The following is a 24,350-nucleotide window of genomic DNA, read 5'->3' as shown; positions in this document are numbered from 1 at the left end:
AATAATGATAACCGTGATCATTTTGGTCACGATAACTGTGTAATGAAATGTTCATTATTTATTTATTATTATTCATGGATTCCAAAAAACTCCCTTCTCAATTACACATCAGCTGCCTGAGAAAACCAACCAAAACAGCAACAAGTACCTGAAGTTGAGCTCTTAATCCTTAAAGGGGTACTGAACTTTTTTTTTTTAACAATCGTTATGAAAGACAAGAAGACAAGAGATTGTTTTTTTTGCAGTCTAACATGTAAAAATCATCTCGTTCTTGGTGGGTACCAATGAAGCTAATGGGAGCAATCTATTCTACCTTTAAATCACTTCAAAAATGGATTCAAAAACCGTCAATAATACCTAATTTACGTTCCGTTCCAAACTGTAGCAATATTGTTATTGTAAGACCGAACAATGAGGAACTTTTTTTTATAGCGTAGTAACACATCGGCGTGCTACGGTATTAGCCGTAAAAGCTAGCTACGGAAAGAGATTAACTAGCTTCTACGTCAAAACGAAACGTGTTTGAGTTTGTAATACACAACACTGCGACAGGACACCAATTTATACTGGCTGAAAAAATTGAACAATCATATTACATTGAAAGCGGTGAAATTCTAAGACTAAAACACTATCAGTGAAGCATAAGAAACACAAGACAAGAAAAATGGTGGGTTTTCTAACAGTGTGTCTATTTATTTTAGTTTTTTTTAAAACAAGATAACTTGGTCAAAAGATTTCAGTCTGTGTATAACTACTTTTGACCACATTCATTATTTTGTGTTTGTATATTTTCAAACTCAGTGTTACTTCCCATTTAAAAAAATGTAATGGCTGTGGAGACTCCAAATGTAATCATACAACCATTGCATTGGTACACTCCAATTTACTGGACTTGTGCTTACAGTTTTCTCATTTGTACCGCTACCGTTCAAATAAGCAACTGGAGACATTTATTTCAATGCAGCTGTGTGATGTCTACAAAAGAACATAGCTGGGAAAGAATGTTCAACTCAGTCAGCAGAAGGCATATAGGACAAACCAAAAATCATTTTACAGGACAAAAGGGTGCAATTTATCAGTCTAATGGGATACAAGCTTGTAAAAAGGACAACCAGCTTGAGCGCATCCTATATAGTCGAGCTTCACTGCTGTAATGGACTTTCTAATAGTCCAAAGCCAGTGGTTAAGTGCATCTAAAGAGGATCCAGAAAGAAATGAGCACTGGAATTAATGGACTTAAGAACTAAGGAAGTGTTGAGGGAAAAAGCCTATAAATAACTGTCCAGAGGCCAAGTGAAAGAAAGCATTTGCTTATTCACCTGTTAAACCACTAAATTTAATATTCTTGGTTTCATTCTCCCTGAAGATGAGAGTAAGAATTTGGAATTGTTGAAAAAAAGCAAAAGGCTGAGCATACCACGAAGATGACTTTTTCCCAGGTACACAGGGAATTGTGTTGTCAAAGCCTTTGCTGTTAACAAGCCAATACATATGGTCAGAGTACACATTATCAAAAACATGTGGCGGTGTGGTCATCTACTCCAAATAATTGCTGCTACACAACGCTCCCTGAACCTTGCTGCCGGGTACCATCAACACTTTGCACAACATGCAAAGAACTTTGGTTCAAGAGTTCATCCCAGCAAGGAGTCCAAAAACCTGTTCAGTGTCAACATAAAGGACCAGGGACCACGCCTTGTGCAGCTCTTAGAACGAGTGTGGACTGAAAGCACCAGGTGGGAACGCTCTTCACACATCCACTACAAAGTCCATTTTTTTTTTATTTGCAAAGTCATCCGTCTCATGGATTAAACCATCTGCTACACATGCCTCCTTTAATCTAAATATAATCGATGATGTGCCGAGTGATGCAAGTTCAAAGTTTGTTTTTGAATTCATCTGTTGGGAGTGGACGTATGCTCTGTGCACACTGGAAATGCAATGGCAAGGGGATGCGGTGGAGTTGATGTTGGGTGAACTGCTTGGAATCTTACTGGGTAGTAGAGGTGGGGGAAATAATCGATTTGTAGATGCATCGCAATTCTGATTCGATTAGTAAATGTCAATAATCGATTTATTTATTGTAAATAAAGTAATGCAGACAGTACTAAAATTTGGCTGACAGCAGCGAGACACTTCACCTAGAGATCCGACCAGCTCCTTTATTGTCGGGCCTTTATGGTCTAGTTTTGCACATATTTTCATTTATCTACTACAGGGGTGCTCATTACGTCGATCGCGAGCTACCGGTCGATCTCGGAGGGTGTGTCAGTCGATCACCAGCCAGGCATTAAAAAATAGTCCTAAAAATGAGCGATCATAAATCTTCACTATGACGTCACTTTCGTCACTTGATTGACATTCACGGCACCCGAGGGTCTTCTGAGATGACGCTGGCTGCTGCCAGCTCATTAAAATTACCGACAGGAAGGCGAGAAACACTTTATTTCAACAGACTCTGGCGCCGTACCTGTCGTCAAAACTCCAAAGACCGACTGCACAGTTGCGCTAACAAAATAAGAGTCTCAGAAAGCTGGCGTGCACAAGCTAGCAAGCTACGGAGTTTGCCGACAATGTATTTCTTGTAAAGTGTATACAAAGGAGTACGGAAGCTGGACAAATAAGTTGCCAAAAACCAACCACTTTCATGTGGTATTGGACAGAAAGGAGGACTTTTTTTCTCCTCCATTCGAAAATGCGGACGTTATCAGCACCACTGTCTGATTCCAATCAATGCAAGTCATCAGAATCAGGTAATACACCAACTTATATTCTTGTCTTCATGAAAGAAAGGAATCTATATGTGTTAAACATGCTTGTATTATCTTTAAACACCTTTTAACTTATTAACAATATTAACTATATGTGTTAAACATGCTTGTATTATCTTTAAACACCTTTAACTTGTTAACAATATTAACTATATGTGTTAAACATGCTTGTATTATCGTTAAACACCTTTAACTTGTTAATATTAACTATATGTGTTAAACATGCTTGTATTATCTTTAAACACCTTTAACTTGTTAACAATATTAACTATATGTGTTAAACATGCTTGTATTATCTTTAAACATCTTTAACTTGTTAACAATATTAACTATATGTGTTAAACATGCTTGTATTATCGTTAAACACCTTTAACTTGTTAATATTAACTATATGTGTTAAACAAGCTTGTATTATCTTTAAACACCTTTAACTTGTTAACAATATTAACTATATGTGTTAAACATGCTTGTATTATCTTTAAACACCTTTAAGTTGTTAACAATATTAACTATATGTATTAAACATTCTTGTATTATCATTAAACACCTTTAATTTATTAACAATATTAACTATATGTGTTAAACATGCTTGTATTATCTTTAAACACCTTTAACTTGTTAACAATATTAACTGTATGTATTAAACATACTTGTATTATCATTAAACACCTTTAATTTTTTAACAATATTAACTATTTGTGTTAAACATGTTTGCATTATCATTAAACACCTTTAACTTGTTAACAAAAACATATATTTCATAAATAAGTAAATATAAATTATATATATGAATGAGGTAGATCCCCACGACTTGATCAATTGAAAAGTAGCTCGCCTGCAGAAAAAGTGTGAGCACCCCTGATCTACTAAATGTAGAAATTAACTGTTTCTTATTCCAAATGAATAGCTTTTTTAAGTTGCAAGTGATAAACGCTTATTTAGTGAAACGAAAAGAAATGTAAAACTGCATCAATATACTGTACATAAAATCAAAGATGCTGATGATGAATCGTGAGGTGCCCAAAGATTCACACCTGGGAATCTTTGCAAAGGGAGAAACAATTTGATCACATTAAGACTCTGTAGTCAAATGCACATTGCTAATTAGCAGCGAGGCCTTTACTTGCACAACACATTTTTAAAACAAATTTTGCACATAAATAATGATGCTTGGTTAAGTATGTAAGTACGTAAAAGGATGATGTAAGCTTATCTCAAACACTGCACAGGTAACGTCTACACCGTTACAGTTTACAGCAAAACATTCATGTAAGTTGGCTCTAATGCCACGAGCTCGGGGGTCAGCAACCCGCGGCTCTTTAGCGCCACCCTAGTGGCTCCCTGGACCTCTTTCAGAGATGTGTGAAAATGGAAAAAGATGAAGAAAAAAATATATTTTTTGTTTTAATATATTTTCCGTAGGAGAACAAACCTTCCTAATTGTTAGAAATCCCACTGTTTATGTTATACATGCTTCACTGATGAGAGTACTTGACAAGCACCGTTTTGTCCTACTAATTCCAGCGATCCTTTAACTCATCGTAGTTTGTTTACATTTTTAATTTTCTCCGATGGTGCCACAGAAAGACGTGTTTTATGACACTCCTTCTTTGTCTCATTTTGTCCACTAAACATTTTATGCATTGCGTGAATGCACAAAGGTGAGCTTTGTTGATTTTATTGATTTGCTGGAGTGCTTATCAGACATATTTGGTCAATCCATGACTGCAAGCTAATCGATGCTAACATGCTATTTATGTATATACATATTGCATCATTATGCCTCGTTTGTAGGTATATTTCAGCTCATTTAATTTCCTTTACTTATGTCCTCTGTGTATTTAATTTATATTTACATGTCTCATGACACCATACTTGCCAACCCTCCCGGATTTTCCGGGAGACTCTCGAAATTCAGCGCCTCTCCCGAAAACCTCCCGGGACAAATTATCTCCCGAAAATCTCCGCTTTCCCACAATATAAACGGCGTGCCTGCTCAATCACGTTATAACTGTAGAATGATAGAGGGCGAGTTCTTGGTTTCTTATGTGGGTTTACTGTGAGGCAGTTTCATTAACGTCCTCCCAGCGCGGTAACAACACACAACAACAGCAGTCACGTTTTCGTCTATCGTAAAGCAGTTGGTCTGCCGTAAACAGCAATGTTGTGACACTCTTAAACAGGACAATACTGCCATCTAGTGCATTTGATGAAAGCACTTTTGTGCGTGCCACACAGCAATGCATCATCAGAGAGGGTGTTCAGCATGGTTAGAAAAATAGTGACAGAGAATAGAACAAGGAAGGACAATTCAACCCTTAACTCAACAAGTATATGTGTAAATAAATGAACACTGAAATTCAAGTATTTATTTTATTTTTTTATATATATATATATATGAAATACTTGACTTGGTGAATTCTAGCTGTAAATATACTCCTCCCCTCTTTACCACGCCCCCAACCACCCCCCCACCCCCCCTTCCCCACCATCCCGAAATCGGAGGTCTCAAGTTTGGCAAGTATGCATGACACATTATCTTTATGTAATATTGGCTGCATTTCTCATAGTTGTTTGTGTGCCATGTTGTTCCAGACCACAGCAAACTTTACCCAGCTTGCAAAGATTGTAATAAATCTATTAGAAGAAGACAGCCTGCTGTTTCCTTAAAATTGGACACACGTCTATACATTTGACCATTTTGAGCCTGTCATTTCCAGAAGTTATCTCATCCTGTGAGAAGCCTCTATTTTACTAATGATTTCCAATGTTGCAAGAATGTGTAGAGTAAAAATGAAAATACAACATTTCTGTCAACGAAGATTTGCGTCAGCCTTTGATAATAGGCTAATATAGCTAATATTAGGGCTGCAGCTAACGATTATTTTTCTATCGATTAATCTATAGATTATTTTTTTCGATTAATCGGTTAATCTATAGATTATTTTTTTCGATTAATCTATAGATTATTTTTCCTTTTACCGATTTTTTTTTTTTATTTAAAATGAAGAGGAAAAAATAAATGTAGGCCAGTTTTTTCAAAAGGCATGGCTTTTATTTACAAAAAAAAAAGTATGGCCACTCAGTCAACATTGACAACAACATGACAAAATATTCTGTAACAATGTAAACATTTAAAACTTTTAACATTTAACAAAATTAAAAGTAGCTTATTTGCTTTTTAATGTGCAAATATAAAAGTAAACATCCAGTGCAAATCTTAATATTCTGGAATAGTATAAGCATTTCAAAAGTAAAAGTATTGCTTATTTTGCTTTAAAATGTGCAAAAATAAAGATAAACATCCAATACAAAAAAGTGCAAAACGGAAATATTCTGTAACAAGTGTAAACATTTCAACAAAAGTAAAAGTATTGCTTATTTGCTAAAATGTGCAAAAATAAAGCTAAACATCCAATACAAAAAAGTGTACAGTGTAAACATTTCAACAAAAGTAAAAGTATTGCTTATTTTGCTTAATAACAAAACAATGATAGTATGATTAAAGTGAAAGTTAATTGTTCGTTTGTACATAGTATATGTAACTGTTAATGTTGTAAAAGGTATTTGCACAACTAATTAACGTTAGCGTTTGTGACACGTCTTGTGCCGTGGGGTTCTTTCAGGACCGACAGACTGAACGCCAGACGGCTTTGCCAGGTTTACAATCTTTTAATTTTACACAAAGTCTTTTCTCTTCCAACTGCGCGGATCGCGCACCTGGGCACGATTGCGGCGTCGCTCCCGGCGCGCCCCGCCTCGCCGCTCGCTCGCCGCCGCCGCCTCTCCACAGCGTTAAAGAGGAGCGCGTCTTTGTAAACACTGAACAGGCACGCCAAACGCGCCTCTCAGAGCGAAACGGTGCTTTAGTTTATGAATTTACAACGCAGATACAAATGACACATTCATGTTTTTGTGTAATAATGACAACGTATACGCACGCGGACGATTGACTTGTTGATGGTGATGGCAAGAACGCTGTCGGGGGTTTTCTTTTCAAATGTTCGTTCATAGCCGTTGTGCTGCTATGATAGGCAATTTCCGCTCGACACAGTGTGCATACAACAACATTATTAGGCCGTTTATTGAAATACTCCCACACTTTTGACGACTTTTGGCGTGCTTTTTTCCCCTCGCTCGCATCGTCTGCTTTGCGCTCCGCCATGACAGTAAAGTAGTGTGACGTAAATATGCGACACGCCGACGCACAAAAACGGCGTCGACGTATTTACGTAACCGATGACGTCGACTACGTCGACGCGTCGTTTCAGCCTTAGCTAATATAGACACTTACATCATGCGTTGCCTTCAATATAACACTTATTTTTTGCGGCTCCAGACAGATTTTTTTTTTTGTAGTTTTGGTCCAATATGGCTCTTTCAACAATTTGGGTTGCCGACCCCTGCACTAGCTTAATGCTAACATACAATAGACAATGACAGACGGAAATTTGCATTGCAATCATTTTAAACTTGTACAGATGTATAACAAATTATTTTTGAGCCATGGTACAACAAAACAAATCATATTTAAACCCCAAATACATTTTGAAAGTCAAATCTATGTCTCAACATATGCAAGTAAATAAAACTCAACTGATGTTGAATAGAGCTTTCGCTACTCTCTACAACTCACATAGGGACAACACAGGGGAGAAACAGTTGCTTTCCGAGATAGCGGTATGAAATTATGAGCTGCTCAGTGAAGCAAAGTTGGACCCGGGAGTGGCTGATGAATGTGCACGATGCCGAGTTTGGTATAAAGCAGAAACCTAAAGCTGACAGCACAAAACTGATTGCAAACACACAAACCTACTGTTTATTCAGATGTGGATTTAAGGCTGCACGACAAAACCCCCACCCACACATACTGTATACATTTCAGTCCACCTGCACTGCACCGGATTTTTCATCCGTTCTAGTCCACCTGCTGTATTTCTATCACTTGAATCTTTATGTCTCCACCTCAAGTTTATCTTCGTTATGACTAAGCTCTCCTCTCCTGTGCTGAGCTCTGGTCAATCAATCACAGAGGCCTTTCCCAAGCTCAAAAAGACAAAGCCAAGAGGAGATTTGAGCATGGGGGCCGAAGGAGTTTTTCATGATGGGTGGGGAAGAAAGTGGGAAGCTAAGCTTGTTTGGGGAAAGTATCTGGCACAAAAAGGGAGCTGAACTGCAGCAAGAGGCTAATTAGTCTGGATAAAGACCGCCGTGGCACTCTAGATAGGGAGAGAGGTATGCAAACACACACTTGCACACACAGACATACTGTATACACCAAATATGGTATCAGTCCCTTGTGAGTGGGCTGTTTGTCTGTGCACTCTGTAAATACTTATGGGTCGGCATCAGTCACGGCCGATACACACAGCCTGTAAGAAGCCCACAGAGGGCTGCATTCTTCAAAACAGGGGCTGCCCACAAAGTCACGTCTGGCTAAGCCTCATTAACAAACATTGGGCCAAACTCCACAAGACCGTTAGCTTCAACAGTTAAACATACAGTAGAACACTCTGTCTCTATGCAAAGTCCTGTTTCTGTCTTTTTTTGCCTCTTTTTTTGGTCTGACAATTGGACAGACGGTTTTTGTTTAGCCTTTAAACGATGCACCATTTGTAAGAAACAGGTTTGTAGGATGAGTAGAGCAATTGTTACACCCACCCAAATGCGCCAAATATTCACTTCCTATGGTTTAATCTGCTGATGCTATTGACTCTTGGTTTAATCTTACGGCAGCTGTGTGGCGGCAACAATTGGCGTGATGCAGACTCTGCGTCGGTCCGTTATGGTGAAGAGGGAGCTAAGCCGGTCAATCTACGTTTCTATTCTCACCTATGGTCATGAACTTTGAGTTGTGACTGAAAGGACAAAATTGCTGATACAAGCGGCCGAAATGCGCTTCCTTCCTTAGAGATAGGGTGAGAAACTGTCATTCGGAAGGGGCTCGGAGTAAAGTCGCTGCTCCTCCACATCGAGAGGAACCAGATGAGATGGCTCGAGCATCTGGTTAGGATGCTTCCCAGACTCCTCCCTGGGGAGGTATTCAGGGGCTGTCTGACCAGTAGGAGGCAGACCCAGGACACTTTGGAGAGACTGGCCTTGGAATCCGTAGCAGGGAAATGAACAAAGTAGCTGGGGAGAAGAAGGTCTGGGCTTCTCTACTTAGGCCATATCCACAAGAACACAGACACTTAAAGGGGAACATTATCACCAGACCTATGTAAGCGTCAATATATACCTTGATGTTGCAGAAAAAAGACCATATATTTTTTTAACCGATTTCCGAACTCTAAATGGGTGAATTTTGGCGAATTAAACGCCTTTCTAATATTCGCTCTCGGAGCGATGACGTCACATCGGGAAGCAATCCGCCATTTTCTCAAACACCGAGTCAAATCAGCTCTGTTATTTTCCGTTTTTTCGACTATTTTCCGTACCTTGGAGACATCATGCCTCGTCGGTGTGTTGTTGGAGGGTGTAACAACACGAACAGGAACGGATTCAAGTTGCACCAATGAACAGGAACGGATTCAAGTTGCACCAGTGGCCCAAAGATGCGAAAGTGGCAAGAAATTGGATGTTTGTTCCGCACACTTTACCGACAAAAGCTATGCTACGACAGAGATGGCAAGAATGTGTGGATATCCTGCGACACTCAAAGCAGATGCATTTCCAACGATAAAGTCAAAGGAATCTGCCGCCAGACCCCCATTGAATCTGCCGGAGTGTGTGAGCAATTCAGGGACAAAGGACCTCGGGAGCACGGCAAGCAATGGCGGCAGTTTGTTCCCGCAGACGAACGAGCTAAACCCCCTGGATGTCTTGGCTCACACCGTCCCTTATGCCACCGAAGATGATCAAGAGAAGAATATCGACCCTAGCTTCCCTGGCCTGCTGACATCAACTCCAAAACTGGACAGATCAGCTTTCAGGAAAACAGCGCGGATGAGGGTATGTCTACAGAATATATTAATTGATGAAAATTGGGCTGTCTGCACTCTCAAAGTGCATGTTGTTGCCAAATGTATTTCATATGCTGTAAACCTAGTTCATAGTTGTTAGTTTCCTTTAATGCCAAACAAACACATACCAATCGTTGGTTAGAAGGCGATCGCCGAATTCGTCCTCGCTTTCTCCCGTGTCGCTGGCTGTCGTGTCGTTTTCGTCGGTTTCGCTTGCATACGGTTCAAATCGATATGGCTCAATAGCTTCAGTTTCTTCTTCAATTTCGTGTTCGCTACCTGCCTCTACACTACAACCATCCGTTTCAATACATTCGTAATCTGTTGAATCGCTTAAGCCGCTGAAATCCGAGTCTGAATCCGAGCTAATGTCGCTATATCTTGCTGTTCTTTCCGCCATGTTTGTTTGTGTTGGCATCACTATGTGACGTCACAGGAAAATGGACGGGTGTTTATAACGATGGTTAAAATCAGCCACTTTGAAGCTTTTTTTAGAGATATTACATGATGGGTAAAATTTTGAAAAAAACTTCGAAAAATATAATAAGCCACTGGAAACTGATTTTTAATGGTTTTAACCATTCTGAAATTGTGATAATGTTCCCCTTTAATAAGTGCATAATTATCGCTGTTTAGGCCTCTTGTCCACACGCGAACACATACTTTTGTCCTTAAAAACGCAGACTTTTGCAAACGCTGGCCAAAGTGTAGAGTTCCAAAACTCTCCACTCAGCATATGCGTGTGCATGACAGAAACGGAGACTTGCACTCCTCTGATGACGTCACGGTTGTGCGCTGTCATTTCCAAAGCTCAACAACACTGCTTTTAAACACACTTTAAGAGGACTTACTGTACGTTTGAAAGTAAACATGCTTCTATTTTCACTCTACAGTGACAAAAAAGACGCATCAAAATGGGCTTAGCGACAGTCCTGCCAGCAAGAATGACAGTCAGCTGTTTTGGATACGATTGCTGTCGGACCTCCGCCTGATGGGACAACTTTGACAAGCAAGACTTGTTGAACGACAGATCATGAAGTTAACTTACAAGTATTGGTTCCATTTGTGTAGATGGAGCGGGAGCGACCGCACATAAAACACGCCCGAGCAACTAAAAAAACCATGATGCACCCTTCCTCCTTGTTAATGTTAAAAACAATCTACACTTCATTGCACATGCATCTCTATGTTGATCATTAAAAATGCGTTACAATTCCACAAGAGTTGCATTTTGGGCACTTAAACATGCAAAAAGGTTTCCTTGGCTCTTTAGTGCGTGTTGATTTTAGAAATAATGTACACTTCACTGCACATGTAATATAACACCATGTTGCTGAATAAACATGTTATAATTCCATGAGTGTTGGGTTTCAGCAGCACAGGTGTGCATGCGCGCTTTCTACACTAAAAAAAAGATTCCTAATGTTCCCAGGGCTCTGTGTAACTGCAGACTGGTTTAATAAATATTAATAAAAAATATAATAACAGAGGTATAATACCACCAAGTCAGCTGTGAATGCTTTTTCCAGGCTTCTGAATGGACAAAATGTGCATGACAGCAGGTGTATGCATTTGTGTGTAGACATAGACCGTTTTGAAACTACACTCGTGTGGATAGAGATCGTTTTAACCCCAAATATGCGTTTTTTTAAACTCTCCATATTCGTGTGGACATTAGGCTTGTGCACCCACGACCCGACCCCGAATAAGCGGAAGAAAATGGATGTATGGATGGGTTTTTGAAGACAGTTTCATATCAGCAATGTCCGGAAAGTGGAAACTCCATAATCCAAGACTGAGCAGTATTTACCAGAGGCTTCCTCCAAAACTTGGGAGCGGAAAGAATGGAGTGGCTTACCCACAGTTGTGGCCACAACCCAAATTGTGGGATCAGCTTGCTGTTTATGCTAGAATGACCAACGCAGCGCTGTCTGCTGACTTGTAACAACCCCTCGTGGAATACTGCCTCACAAAAATATGTGATCAGGCTGGTTATCAACACGAGGAGAAAGTTTAAAACTCTTGAGGCTGTGTATTGACATTACTTGGTGATCTTGAGCCAACATGAAACTGGTCAGAGGCACCACAGCTTGCTTGGAAGGAAACGCTCTTTATTGCATCAGCAATTGGAAACAGTGACTTACTACTGTAGAAGCTCTACATGAGAAGGGAAATGGCAGGGGGGCCACGACAGAGAACACCAGTCAAAAACATTGTAAAACACATAACACCAAAGGCACACCATTGAATGGTACACACTAGAGATGCGCGGTTTGCGGACACAACCGCGGAGTCCGCGGATTATCCGCGGATCGGGCGGATGAAATTTAAAAAAATAAGATTTTATCCGCTCGCGGGTCGGGTCGGGCGGATTAATTAGATTTTTTTTTTTTTTTTTTTTTTTTTTGCGGGTGGCAGTTAAACCAATTGGGAAATATATATACATAGTTAAATGTTGTTACCCACATACGAAAAACGAGCAGGCACCTGCAGCATATGCCACAACAGAAGAAAAAAAAAGAAAAGAGATGGACGCTTTTACGGAGCGGAGAAGGGACGCCTCGCCGGGGTCCGGGACCGAGGCCCCTTCCCCCGAGAGGGCCCCACCGGGAGCCGTAGCTGAGGCGATCCGCGAGAAGGGTCCGACGCACGTCCAGGGTCACTACCGCGCCCACCGCACCGACACCCCGCCTCGTCCGCTTTAGCCGCGGCCGGCGTCACGCGCAGCAGGTAAGCAGCTTACCTGCCCGCCACCCCCGTGGCCGGGGGCTCGTAACAGGGGTCCAAGGGCCGCAGGCCCCGGTAGGTCCAGGACAAAGTCCTGGTGGAGGGTTCAGGGCTTCGCCCCCCGACGCAAAATGATTATTAGCATTCAGACAGGTTAAAATGTTGCTAAAACCATCACTTTTCTATCAGTCACAGTGACTTTTCAAAACAAAAATATTACAGCAAAAATCATATGGGTTGATTGACATGTTTATTCTGTAAGCTAACTTCAATAGTTTGAAATTATTTTGACAGTTAATGCCAGTTATCCTGTCAACCTTTCACAAGACTTCAATTTGTTAATTGAAAGTATAAATAGTATAAACACTTTTAACAGTATGTCGTGCTGTGAAATACAGCCGACAGGATTGCGCATGCATGGTGCAGGAGAACAAAGGACTTCTTTAATTTAAGGTTTGTGATAAACCATCAAACTCATTCGTTAAAAGGACTCTATAGTAATATAAAGCGAATTTTTCTGGACATTATCATGCAAGAAAAGTTTATTTTTGGGATCGCGATCACCGCGTAATGATTTTTAAAGGTTGCATTACATTATTAACTGTCCCATGTGATCAGCCAGTGCGATTGGAAGTCCATGCTCAATTATTGCCTCCGTAAATAAAACTTCAGCACTTATCACATCCAAAGAATCTGTTTGGGCGACGAAAAACGTTGAATGTTTTCCACTTGTATCGCTAGCAACGGCATTAGACTTGTGTTTTTTTGTCCCAACGTGGTCTTTTACATCGCTAATTCCTCCGTGTCCGATCGAAAAATCTTGTCTGCACAAGGTGCAATTCGCATAGTTTTCACCCTTTTTTTTATTTTTTTATTAATATTAGATATACAACAACGGGCGGATGGCGGGCGGGTGCAGTCCTGATCAAACGTTACATCGGGTGGATGGCGGATGGTTGACGACTTTCTGACGCGGTTGCGGATGAAATAATTGCCTATCCGCGCATCTCTAGTACACACACAGAACAAGTTTTATCAAATGGGGGATGACATAGAAGTGGCAACTTGGAGCAACAAATAAACTCACAAACAGTTAAGCACTAAACTAAACAACTACCTCATTACTAGGGCAGGATGGGAACGGGGAAGTGCTTCCCAGCGATGCTAGCATACAGTACAGGTATACTGTGTTACGAGGTTGTGTAGGTTACGACCCACTTCCATTATTGTACAAAAGAGAACATTTGTTGTATGTGACGCAGCAGAAGAATACTTGGGCTGAAGACTGCATCCCTTAAGTTATTTTAGTTAACTTTCTTCTCTTTGTCAGGTTTTCCCAATGTATGACCTGCATGTGTTCTGTGTAGAGTGAGAGTGGCCTAGGTGTTACTTTAAGGATAATGTAAGTTTCGACTAGTTTCTTAATTCTTACTTCAATCAAGGAAGATCAAACAAGGATATGAGAAACAGCAAACTAAGCCTTTTATGCAGAGGCAGGTAAGATTTAGCACAGTGTACAATGTATGCTCCTGTGCATGATCATTTAAAAGTGAAATAAGCAGCCTTTCTCGCATTATCAAATGCACTGGCAAGATACAATCAATCAAAACACACATTTCAGAACACTGTTATTCCAAAAGCCCAAAGACAAATAAATACATGTCTTATAAATATGTATTTACCATGGTCTGTTTTATGTGTTTCCCTCCAGTTGGGAAGGTTGAGCTAACATTGGCAAGAGTTTTGATTGATTGATTGAGACTTTTATTAGTAGATTGCACAGTACAGTACATATTCCGTACAATTGACCACTAAATGGTAACACCCGAATAAGTTTTTCAACTTGTTTAAATCCAGGTCCACGTTAATCAATTCATGGAAAAGGACACAGAAAAGCTTTAGCTAATACATGGAAAGCAAGAAAGTCAGACTAAGGTCTTGATAGAGCGAATAAACAAGGCATAGAGACTAATTCACCGGTGAGTTACGCAATATGCTCGCCCATTCATCTCGTGGGATAATCAATAGCCATAGAGCAGCGAGCCAATGATGAAAATAGTGTGGCATATGGAAATGCAGGAGGTGGCTGGAGGTGTGAGTGCAATATTTTATTAATCACCAGGCTCAACTAATGAATTCGATTCTTAGATTGCAAATCAACATATTTTTAGATGGGTGGACAATTCTAGCGACAAATGTTCAAGTTATCCAGAGAGAGAGGCAGTCATGAAAATACTTTTTAGTGTAACTCTTCTACTTCATGTCCTCCAAAGGATTTTGAGCACAACCCAAAGCCACAAATTATATTCAATTATAGTCACTGTAATATGTGACCTTGATCCAACACACACATGTGGACGTGTATGAGACAATCTACACAGGCAATCAAACTTGCAAACAAACCGTCTTACAATATGCCTACATAGCCCTGTGTGCTGTAATATTCTCCTAAGAATACTCCTACATGGATGCCCACACTGACATCCACACAGCATCATCCAGCATAAACACACAGAGGCCTGTGTTGTGACAGACTGGGGGAGTCCACAACAAGGATGCAAACTGAATTCCTGAGGCTGAAGAAGTAGGAATGATGTCCTCTAGGACCAGTAAGAGATCCTGTGAGAATCATGCAAAGGTCTGTGAGGCCGGTGAAACGTTCACTGGGTCTTATCTTGGGCTCTCTCATCTCTGCTGCCAAACATTCTGCCCCGAGGTCCAGCCATAAAGGCACCGCATGGAGCCCAATGATCAAAGAGAATGCTCGCTCACTGACTTGGGCCGTGTTGAGCTCGCTGGCTTCTCTCCAGCAAAACTCCTGTGATGTTGTTGTTAGGGGCGGTAAAACAATTCTGTGAGAAACTTACAGAAATATTGTCGCAGAACAAACTAGCTAGACTCTAGGTTTTAATTTTGCACCTTATTTGGTGAGATGCCAAAGAGGGTATTAGACTTTATGGCAATAGTGTTGTTTTATGCTGAAATAAGAAGTCAAAGTTGAGCCTAACATAAGAAACGTTAAGAATAGTTCTCCGGAATCCCTTTATGATTCTTTAATAAGAATCCCAGCTCTCCAAACTATCCATCCATCCATCCATTTTCTACCGCTTGTCGTGGGGGGTGCTGGAGCCTATCTCAGCTGCATTCGGACTGGAGGTTGTTTTTTTTTTTAAGTATTCCATTGCTTGCAACCAACCCAGAGTCATAGGCTAACTGTCAGATGAATACAATGTATGTCCACTCTATAATAATTTTGACTTTTTAACATACAATCAGATTCCCCGTGAAAGTACAGAATATAGCTGAATAACCAATGAAAACATGTTTGATGTGCCTTGTTTTTAAAGAGTACCTCCATTTGACGCCAAAACCGTCATCAAAACAAGTACAGTACCACTTCAAAACACAGCTTCCTGAATGACGAGCCAACAAGACGAGATGAGCAATACAAAACGATGATGAAAGGTATTTGTGTTATTTTGATGCCGAAAACCTTGGATAATCCCAGTAAAGTTTTGAACAGATAGGCTGTCAAGGTACTCTACTCTTGTGTAGAGTCTTATTAACCTCTAAGAGGTCCTTACGACAGTCTGTTATATTCCAAGGTTTCTCGTTGTCCCATTGGGTTGAGTTTTTTCGTGCCCTGATGTCGTTGGGGTTTGTGCAACCCTTTAAAGCATATGTGATTAAGGGCTATATCAATAAACGTTGATGGAATGATTGATTGATTGAATAAAAATGTTTTAAAAATATGATCAAATACAAAAATAATATCAAGATATAAAACTCTAGATTCAACACAACGGTTATGGGGTGATATTTTCATAAAGTTAAGGATCTCGGGACAGAACTTGTAGCTTAAGTATTTACATTTATTTTGTACATGTAATGTAAGACTTCCGTGTTTGATCTCATCAAATGGATAATACCGTATAGTCAAAAAGTCATACTTTGTGATAGTCAAAGACCCTTTCCATGACAGGAGCACTCTGCTATTTTTTTATAAACTACTTAAAAACACTTATTAAAAACAATACCTTTATTGTTTCCTGCAAAGGTGTCTTGCTACTGTAATGATAGGTGTACGTCTATATTAGTCAGGAGTGCGGTTTTTACTTTTAGATTTTTATCTTCATAAAAGAAAACTGTGGCGTTACTTGGTCGTTGTTGTGGTAAGCTGACATTTGTTGTCATTCTGGTCAAATGAGTGAATTTGATGAATGGGTTAACGCATGCACATTAAAATCTAGCAAACTGGTTTTAATTTGAAGTACTGAGCTGTAAAAAGAGAGATCAACTGTTTACAGTACATACCAAATTGGGATATTGTCGTAGAAAGCTATGAATGCATGTTGAAGTACAGCGTCAATGATGTTTTATAGTGTTTTATCCTGGCACCACATTTATGCTTGTGTCTGTCTCCTCTCACTGTTCAGCTGTGACAGACCATACATTACATAACTCGACCACTGTATGGCCCAGGGCCCTCAAGTTTGTGCTACTGAAAGTCCCAACCCAATCTCCCCCCGCCCCCAGCCTTACATACTGTACTGTACAGTGCATATGGGCAGTCACAGAGTCACACACCAGCCATGCATCACTCATGCACACAGACTGGATTGTTGCTTTTCGTGCACGCAATGACCTTAATAGTTGAATGACTGTGCATACACTAAGTGTTACATTGCTCCTACAGTACATGTATTCATGGACGGATCTTCAGGACAATGTGAAAAAAACGCTTTGATCGTTATACTAAACGCGGCTCAGGCTAAAAATAGAGAAGGGGCCTTATGCAAATATGCACACACGTGCTAATGTAGGAAACAATTCATCTCTTTGCCATGGAGGCCAATAAAACATACAAACAACAGCAGGTGATAGCTTGTGTTTTCTTCCTGATTGTGGCAGTGACAAAACTGTGCCATGCACTTTATACTTACAAACAACTGTCTGCACAGTTGCTCTTGGGACCTTAAGCTGTTTTGAAATGGCTCCAAGTGACTTTCCTGACTTGTTCAAGTCAATGATTTGTTTTTTCAGATCTGTGCTGAGTTCCTTTGACTTTCCCATTGTCGCGTTTGTAACCGAGTCTAACGACTGCATCACGTGAGCCCTATTTAAATGGGCTCAGAGAAGTCAACAGGTGTCGTCAATCATAATCACTCACATGAAGTTAAGAGGCCATGCCATGAAGCTCATTTGATTGTAACTTTTCTACATCACCAAAATTGATCATGTATGTTGCTGTATGTATACTTTTGACCGAGCAGATTTGGTCACATTCTCAGTAGACCCATAATAAATTCATAAAAGAACCAAACTTCATGAATGTTTTTTGGGGCAAAGAAGTATGTGCTCTAATCACTCTGTCACAAAAAAATAAGAGTTGTAGAAATTATTGGAAACTCAAGACAGCCATGACATTATGTTCTTTACAAGTGTATGTAAACTTTTGACCATGACTGTAATACACATATACATACATACATATATATATATATATATATACATACACATATACATATATATATATACATACATATATACATATATATATATACATATATATATATATACATATATACATACATATATACATACATATATACATACATATATACATACATATATACATACATATATATATATATATATATATATATATATATATATATATATATATATATATATATATATATATTATATATATATATTAATTATTTTTTGTACTTATCTAAGCAAGTAGCCTGAGGCATTGACCATTCATAATATGAAAACATTTACCACAACCTACAGGTTGGCTTTGGACTCAGCTCCTCAACACTCACTCAAAAGACAGTTTATTTACAAAATTCAAGAAGGTGCCCTTTCTGGATGCAAAGTAGAGACACAGTCAATGTCCATTTGGCAATGTGTTTTAGCACTGGTTATCATCACATGTCAACGCAGCTATTAGGTTATGTAGTGTCCATTAAGCAGACAGAGCGTTCCTATCGTGAGGTCATCTGCTTCAGGAGATGTGATGAGGATACTGTGACAACAGGCATAACCAGTGCGAGCCTCCATGGGGCCCTAAGGCAAATTTTATTTTGGGGCCCTCTATTGATTTTGAGGCACTCTATTTCTGCCAATAATGTTGTTTGGAAAAAAAACGGTGCATTCCTAATTAATAACCATTACAGATATGCCAGAGGCCAAAAAAAAAATTGGCCGCCCAACATCTCTGCACTAAAACAAGTGATTTTGAAGAGTTGGGCTCATTCTGTGGCATTACAAAGACAAGTTGATAGAGAAGGATTAGTGTTCTTGATTGAAACTGATTTATGTTAACTCAACTCTACGTCCTTCTTAGCCTTAATGAACACTAAAGTCCAACAAGTCGTGATTAATTCCAAACCTTTGAACATTGCGATGCGATCTCCTGCACCCGGATTTCCATTTGATTGATCCGCCGCTTTCCGGCGCAAATTGGCAAGCTCTGTTTTTACCGCGCCACGCATGGCTAATTCAATTAGCAGGCAATGAAACCGAAATTAAACCCTCGTCTGTAGCGTAACAATCATTCAATTTCGGAGTAAATCTAATCAGGGTTGACCTACAGCTCAGCCGTTAATTGATTTAGCGCGGCAGAGAAAACACACTCGTCATCGGGGACATCAGAGTGGGAATTAAGGCTGACGTTTGGAAATTTGTGACTCGAGGCAGTCACCTGAGAGGCAGATGAAGGTCAAGTAGTCCCCCTGGCCGCCAGTCGCCAGAAATGGGATCTTCTTCTTGGTCTTGCGCTTTACCTGCACGGCCGCCAGCATCTTCTCACCGTGGGGTACGAAGACCTCCTTGTGGATGGCTGCTTTGGCACTCATCCCGGACAACGGGCGGGACCAGCTGGTTCCAAGAGTGCGCTCAACTGAGTGGGCAGAGAGAGAAGACGGCAGAGGATGAATGATGATGTCTAGAGCAGTGTTTTTCAACCTTTTTTGAGCCAAGGCACATTTTTGGCGTTGAAAAAATTTGGAGGCACACCACCAGCAGAAATCATTAAAAAACAAAACTCAGTTGACAGTAAAAAGTCGTTGGATATGACTTTAATCCATAACCAAGCATACATCTATAGCTCTTGTCTCAAAGTAGGTGTACTGTCACGACCTGTCACATCACGCCGTGACTTATTTTTAGTTTTTTGCTGTTTTCCTGTGTGTAGTGTTTTAGTTCTTGTCTTGCACTCCTATTTTGGTGGCTTTTTGTCTTTTTTTGGTATTTTCCTGTAGCAGTTTCATGTCTTCCTTTGAGCGATATTTCCTGCATCTACTTTGTTTTAGCAATCAAGAATATTTCAGTTGTTTTTATCCTTCTTTGTGGGGAAATCGTTGAATGTCATGTCATGTTCATTGTGGACATACATTGTGGACGCCGTCTTTGCTCCACAGTAAGTTTTTGCTGTCGTCCAGCATTTTGTTTTTGTTTATTTTGTAGCCAGTTCAGTTTTAGTTTTCTTCTGCGTAGCCTTCCCTAAGCTTCAATGCCTTTTCTTAGGGGCACTCACCTTTTGTTTATTTTTGGTTAAAGCATTAGACACCTTTTTGCCTTCACGCTGCCTCCCGCTGCATCTATAAAGCAATTAGCTACCGGCTGCCACCCACTGATATGGAAGAGTATTACACGGTTACTATGCCGAGCTCTAGACAGCACCGACACTCAACAACAACACATCATTTGCAGACCATAATTACTGGTTTGCAAAAAATATTTTTAACCCAAATAGGTGAAATTAGATCATATCCCACGGCACACCAGACTGTATCAGGGTTTGTCAACACTTTCCGGGCCAAGGACCCCCAAACTGATGGAAAGAAGGACTACTTCTTATGTCTTGTATGAAATTATCATTTGTATTTTACATTAAACTAATCATAAAAGATACCATTAAGGATATTCAAATAACAACAGTATTGTGCCACTAAACGCTGGCAGGCAATAAGCGCTCGAATCACATATATATATACATTAATTAAGTAAAACATTGAGAGGACTCTAGTAAATGGATAAATGCATGCTTTTTCACTCACACATCTTGGTGGTGTGCAGAGCAACTGCTTTCGTGATCGTTCTCTATTGTGCTTCTTTCTCATCATAAAATGGTATTATCACACCCGGTAACAGTTAGAGATGCTACCTCAGTAGAAACATTTAAGTCCCATCTCAAAACTCATTTGTATACTCTAGCCTTTGAATAGCCCCCCTTTTCTTAGACCAGTTGATCTGCCGTTTCTTTTCTGTTCTCCTCTGCTCCCCCCTATCCCTTGTGGAAGGGGAGACACACAGATCCGGTGGCCATGGATGGGGTGCTGGCTGTCCGGGGTCGGGACCCGGGGTGGACCGCTCGCCTGTATATCGGTTGGGAACATCTCTGCGCTGCTGACCCGTCTCCGCTCGGGATGGTTTCCTGCTGACCCCACTGTGGACTGGACTCTTACTGTTATGCTGGATCCACTATGGACTGGACTCTCACAATATTATGTTAGACCCACTCGACATCCATTGCATTCGGTCTCCCTAGAGGGGGGGGTTACCCACATATGCGGTCCTCTCCAAGGTTTCTCATAGTCATTCACATCGACGTCCCACTGGGGTGAGTTTTTCCTTGCCCTTATGTGGGATATACCGAGGATGTCGTTGTGGCTTGTGCAGCCCTTTGAGACACTTGTGATTTAGGGCTATATAAATAAACATTGATTGATTGATGTGTAAATTATTCCACCACAGTAAGCTGCTTTTTAGCCCTAGTTTGTTTGTCGTTACGGTCTTGTTCGCCTTGTAAAGAGTTGCATTCCCCTCACTCGAATGAATGCTTCGGTTTCAGAATCTGGAATACGTTTGTTGTGCTGCTGCCATTTTCTAACAAACTTTGCAGCGTGCAGTCATTTGCTCCACGTCTGTTGCCGCAAAGCCAAACTATTGAAACCTTTTTTTTTGTTGGAACAAACGTCTCGCTCTCGTTCGCGTTAGCACTTGTGTGTGTGAAAAGTTTTCTGTCGTTTTTTTTTTTTTTAATCGTCTGGAACAGAAAAACTCTGGTAATTCATCGATAAAATCAATACATTTCCCGCCTACAAAAAGTCGACGAGTGACATTGTTTGATTGGATTTGAATGGAAACACTTTAAATGTCAGAGTGCAGAATTGTCAAGTTTGCTGACTCAAAGTGGATGCCTGTGGACAGAAGAAGTGGGTTAATTAGGTCCAAATGCTCCCACGAGAATTGTGGATTGGATCAGTCGCACACTGGAGACACACACAACCACTCAAGCAGCACAAACCACACCAGCCGCCCATACTGCTAAGAAGTCAATTTGTCATCCGTAACTATTTGTAACTACTGTGTGGTGAGAGAAAGTGGGTCCAACAGCTACACTATTGTTTCAGTACACAAATAAAAAACAGACCTTAAAGGGGAACTGCACTTTTTGGGGGAATTTTGCCAATTATTCACAATCATTATGTAAGACAAGAACACATGTTTTTCTTTTTTTAATGCAGTCCAAATATTAAATTAATGTGATCAGAAGTTCGCTAACAATGGAGCCTATGGGAGTCGCTTTATTCTGCCTATAAAGCCCTTAAAAAAACATCTAACCAGCTCCATTAAGGTTTTATATACATGATATAAGTATATATGTTATGTATTAACAGGCATATATATATAACAACATTTAGTATTTACGTATTGTGATCATTTTAAGCATACACGGCGCATTAATTTAAAAAACGGTGTTCTTTTTTTTTCCTGCTACATCACTGATTTCCACTTACTGCAGACTTCATGAGAGCCAACAAACATACTAAAACTGCTGGGAAACATGGCGGGGTTCATAAAGGAAACAATCCACTCATGGTGGTGTTTTCAATTTTACGTGCCAGAAAAAAAGAGACGATATTTTGCAGCAGATAATATGGATGAACTCTAATATTGTAATAGATGGAAAGCCTTTTTTTTTGGAAAAATATGTTTGAAAGAGGAATCATTTTTTGTCAATGATATTATCAATGAGAATGGTAAGATTATGAAGTACGGTGAATTTAGAACTATGTATGGTGATGCTTGTTCAAGCTTCTCATTTAATCAACTAACTGGAGTCATTGGGAAAAGATGGAAACAAATAATTAATTATGGAACTACTAAATTATTAGTTTGTAAACCTCTAATAAGAAATTCGAGTTGGCAAAAAGGAACTAAAATAAATAGAAAAATATATAAGTTTTATTTAATAAAGAAATCTTTGAAGGCTGCCCCATACAACACATTTGGAAAATGGGACGACTTTTTTGACTGCCCGTTGCCGTGGGATGCCATATTCAAACTAATCTATAAAACTACTATTGATGTGCAAAATCGTTATTTTCAAATTAAAATTATTTATAACTTCTTACCCACAGGGAAAATGTTAAAATTATGGAATACGACAGAGTCGGATGACTGCCGATTTTGTTGTCAGGAGTCTGAATCCACCCTGCATTTGTTTTGGTATTGTCATATTGTGTCTTCTTTTTGGGTGGAAGTTGAAAAAATGTGTTTAAGGATTGGTTTGTTTATGAAGCTTGATGTGGTTTCTGTTATTTTGGGAGAGTTCAATGACAATCATGATTTAATCAATTTAATTATAGTACTCGGTAAAAGGTTTATTTTTAAGGCCAAAAACAGATATTCACTTAGTATTACTTTCTTTAAAACATTTATTCAGTATTTTTTAACTTTAGAAAGTTACATGGTTGAAAATGATAATGATGCCAAAAATTTTTTATAGATTATATGCTATCTGTTGTTGTATTCCCTAATTTTTAGTGACCTGAACATAATCTGAACTGTACATATATTTTTTTTGTGTTTGTTTTGAAAATGTAATTTTGTTTATAGATTATATGCAATCTGTTGTGTTCCAAAATGTTTCTATTTTTTATTTTAATTTTTTTTTTTTTTTTTTCAGTGTACATGAATTAAGGTGTGTGTTGCTGAGCCCGACTTGGACATTATCTGGACTGGACCTGGTTTTAAAAATAAACTTTAAACGAAGCTAATTTCATTTACAACCTGGTCTGGTGAAGATAAGGTCCTTTTTTTTTTTTAGATAAGATAAATAAATATTTTCTTGGATAAAAAAGAAAGTAAAACAATATAAAAATAATTACATTAAAAAAAAAAAAAAGTAATTAAATGAAAATGTTAGTGGACCAGCAGCACAAACAATCAAGTGTGCTTCAGGGACTGTGTCCCTTGCAGAAGTGTTGTCCATGTTGTGGGAACCAGAATGTTGGTAGCAGAAAGAAACATCCCCTTTTGTGTGAGAGGGTGTGTATGAGTGTGAATGTGGGAGGGAGGGTTTTTTTTGGGTTGATGCACTAGTTGAAAGTGTATCGTGTGTTTTTTCTATGTTGATTTAATAAAAAAATAAAAAGATTTAAAAAACATATCTTACAACACATACAACATCACTTACTGTACAATGTCTGCTGTCATTAGGATGGCGACTGATAGGATGTAGTTATAGTCCCGTTTGGATGATAAATTACTCATAATTCTCGCGAAGAAAAGAGGCATGGTACTAAGCGTCTTTTCGTGTCGTTCGCCATTTTTAGGTCTAAAATGGCTGTCAAAGTGGCCCAACATGTCGGATTACATCCTCGTCCTTCTACTATCCAGGTGACAGGTATGATTAATAATCTACAATAAACTAACACGAGCAGGGAAGTGAGAAAGCAGCTTATCATTGGATGTAAACATAGGCACACAACCTTGTTATCACGGTGCTGCTATCAATAGTTTGACTGTGTTAGTGCTTATAATAACAATTTCACTAGTTCTTGGTTAATATTCAAGGCACAACATGTAAATG

At 39.4% G+C, this 24,350-nt stretch overlaps 1 protein-coding gene across 3 annotated transcripts in view; it reads right to left on the bottom strand.

Annotated features, from left to right (window-relative positions):
* stxbp6 (syntaxin binding protein 6 (amisyn)) overlaps positions 1-24,350 on the bottom strand; it is a 229,945-nt gene that overhangs the window by 169,231 nt on the left and 36,364 nt on the right. For all 3 annotated transcript variants that reach the window (XM_061968170.2, XM_072913630.1, XM_061968169.2), the window contains exon 2: positions 19,173-19,370. In XM_061968170.2, coding sequence (XP_061824154.1) covers positions 19,173-19,326 — 154 coding nt within the window. In that variant the 5' untranslated portion in view covers positions 19,327-19,370. The remainder of the gene's footprint in view (positions 1-19,172; positions 19,371-24,350) is intronic.

The sequence above is a fragment of the Nerophis lumbriciformis genome, linkage group LG08 (assembly GCF_033978685.3).
Source record: "Nerophis lumbriciformis linkage group LG08, RoL_Nlum_v2.1, whole genome shotgun sequence".
Taxonomy (NCBI): Eukaryota; Metazoa; Chordata; class Actinopteri; order Syngnathiformes; family Syngnathidae; genus Nerophis; species Nerophis lumbriciformis.
This window is presented reverse-complemented; position numbering and strand designations above follow the sequence as displayed.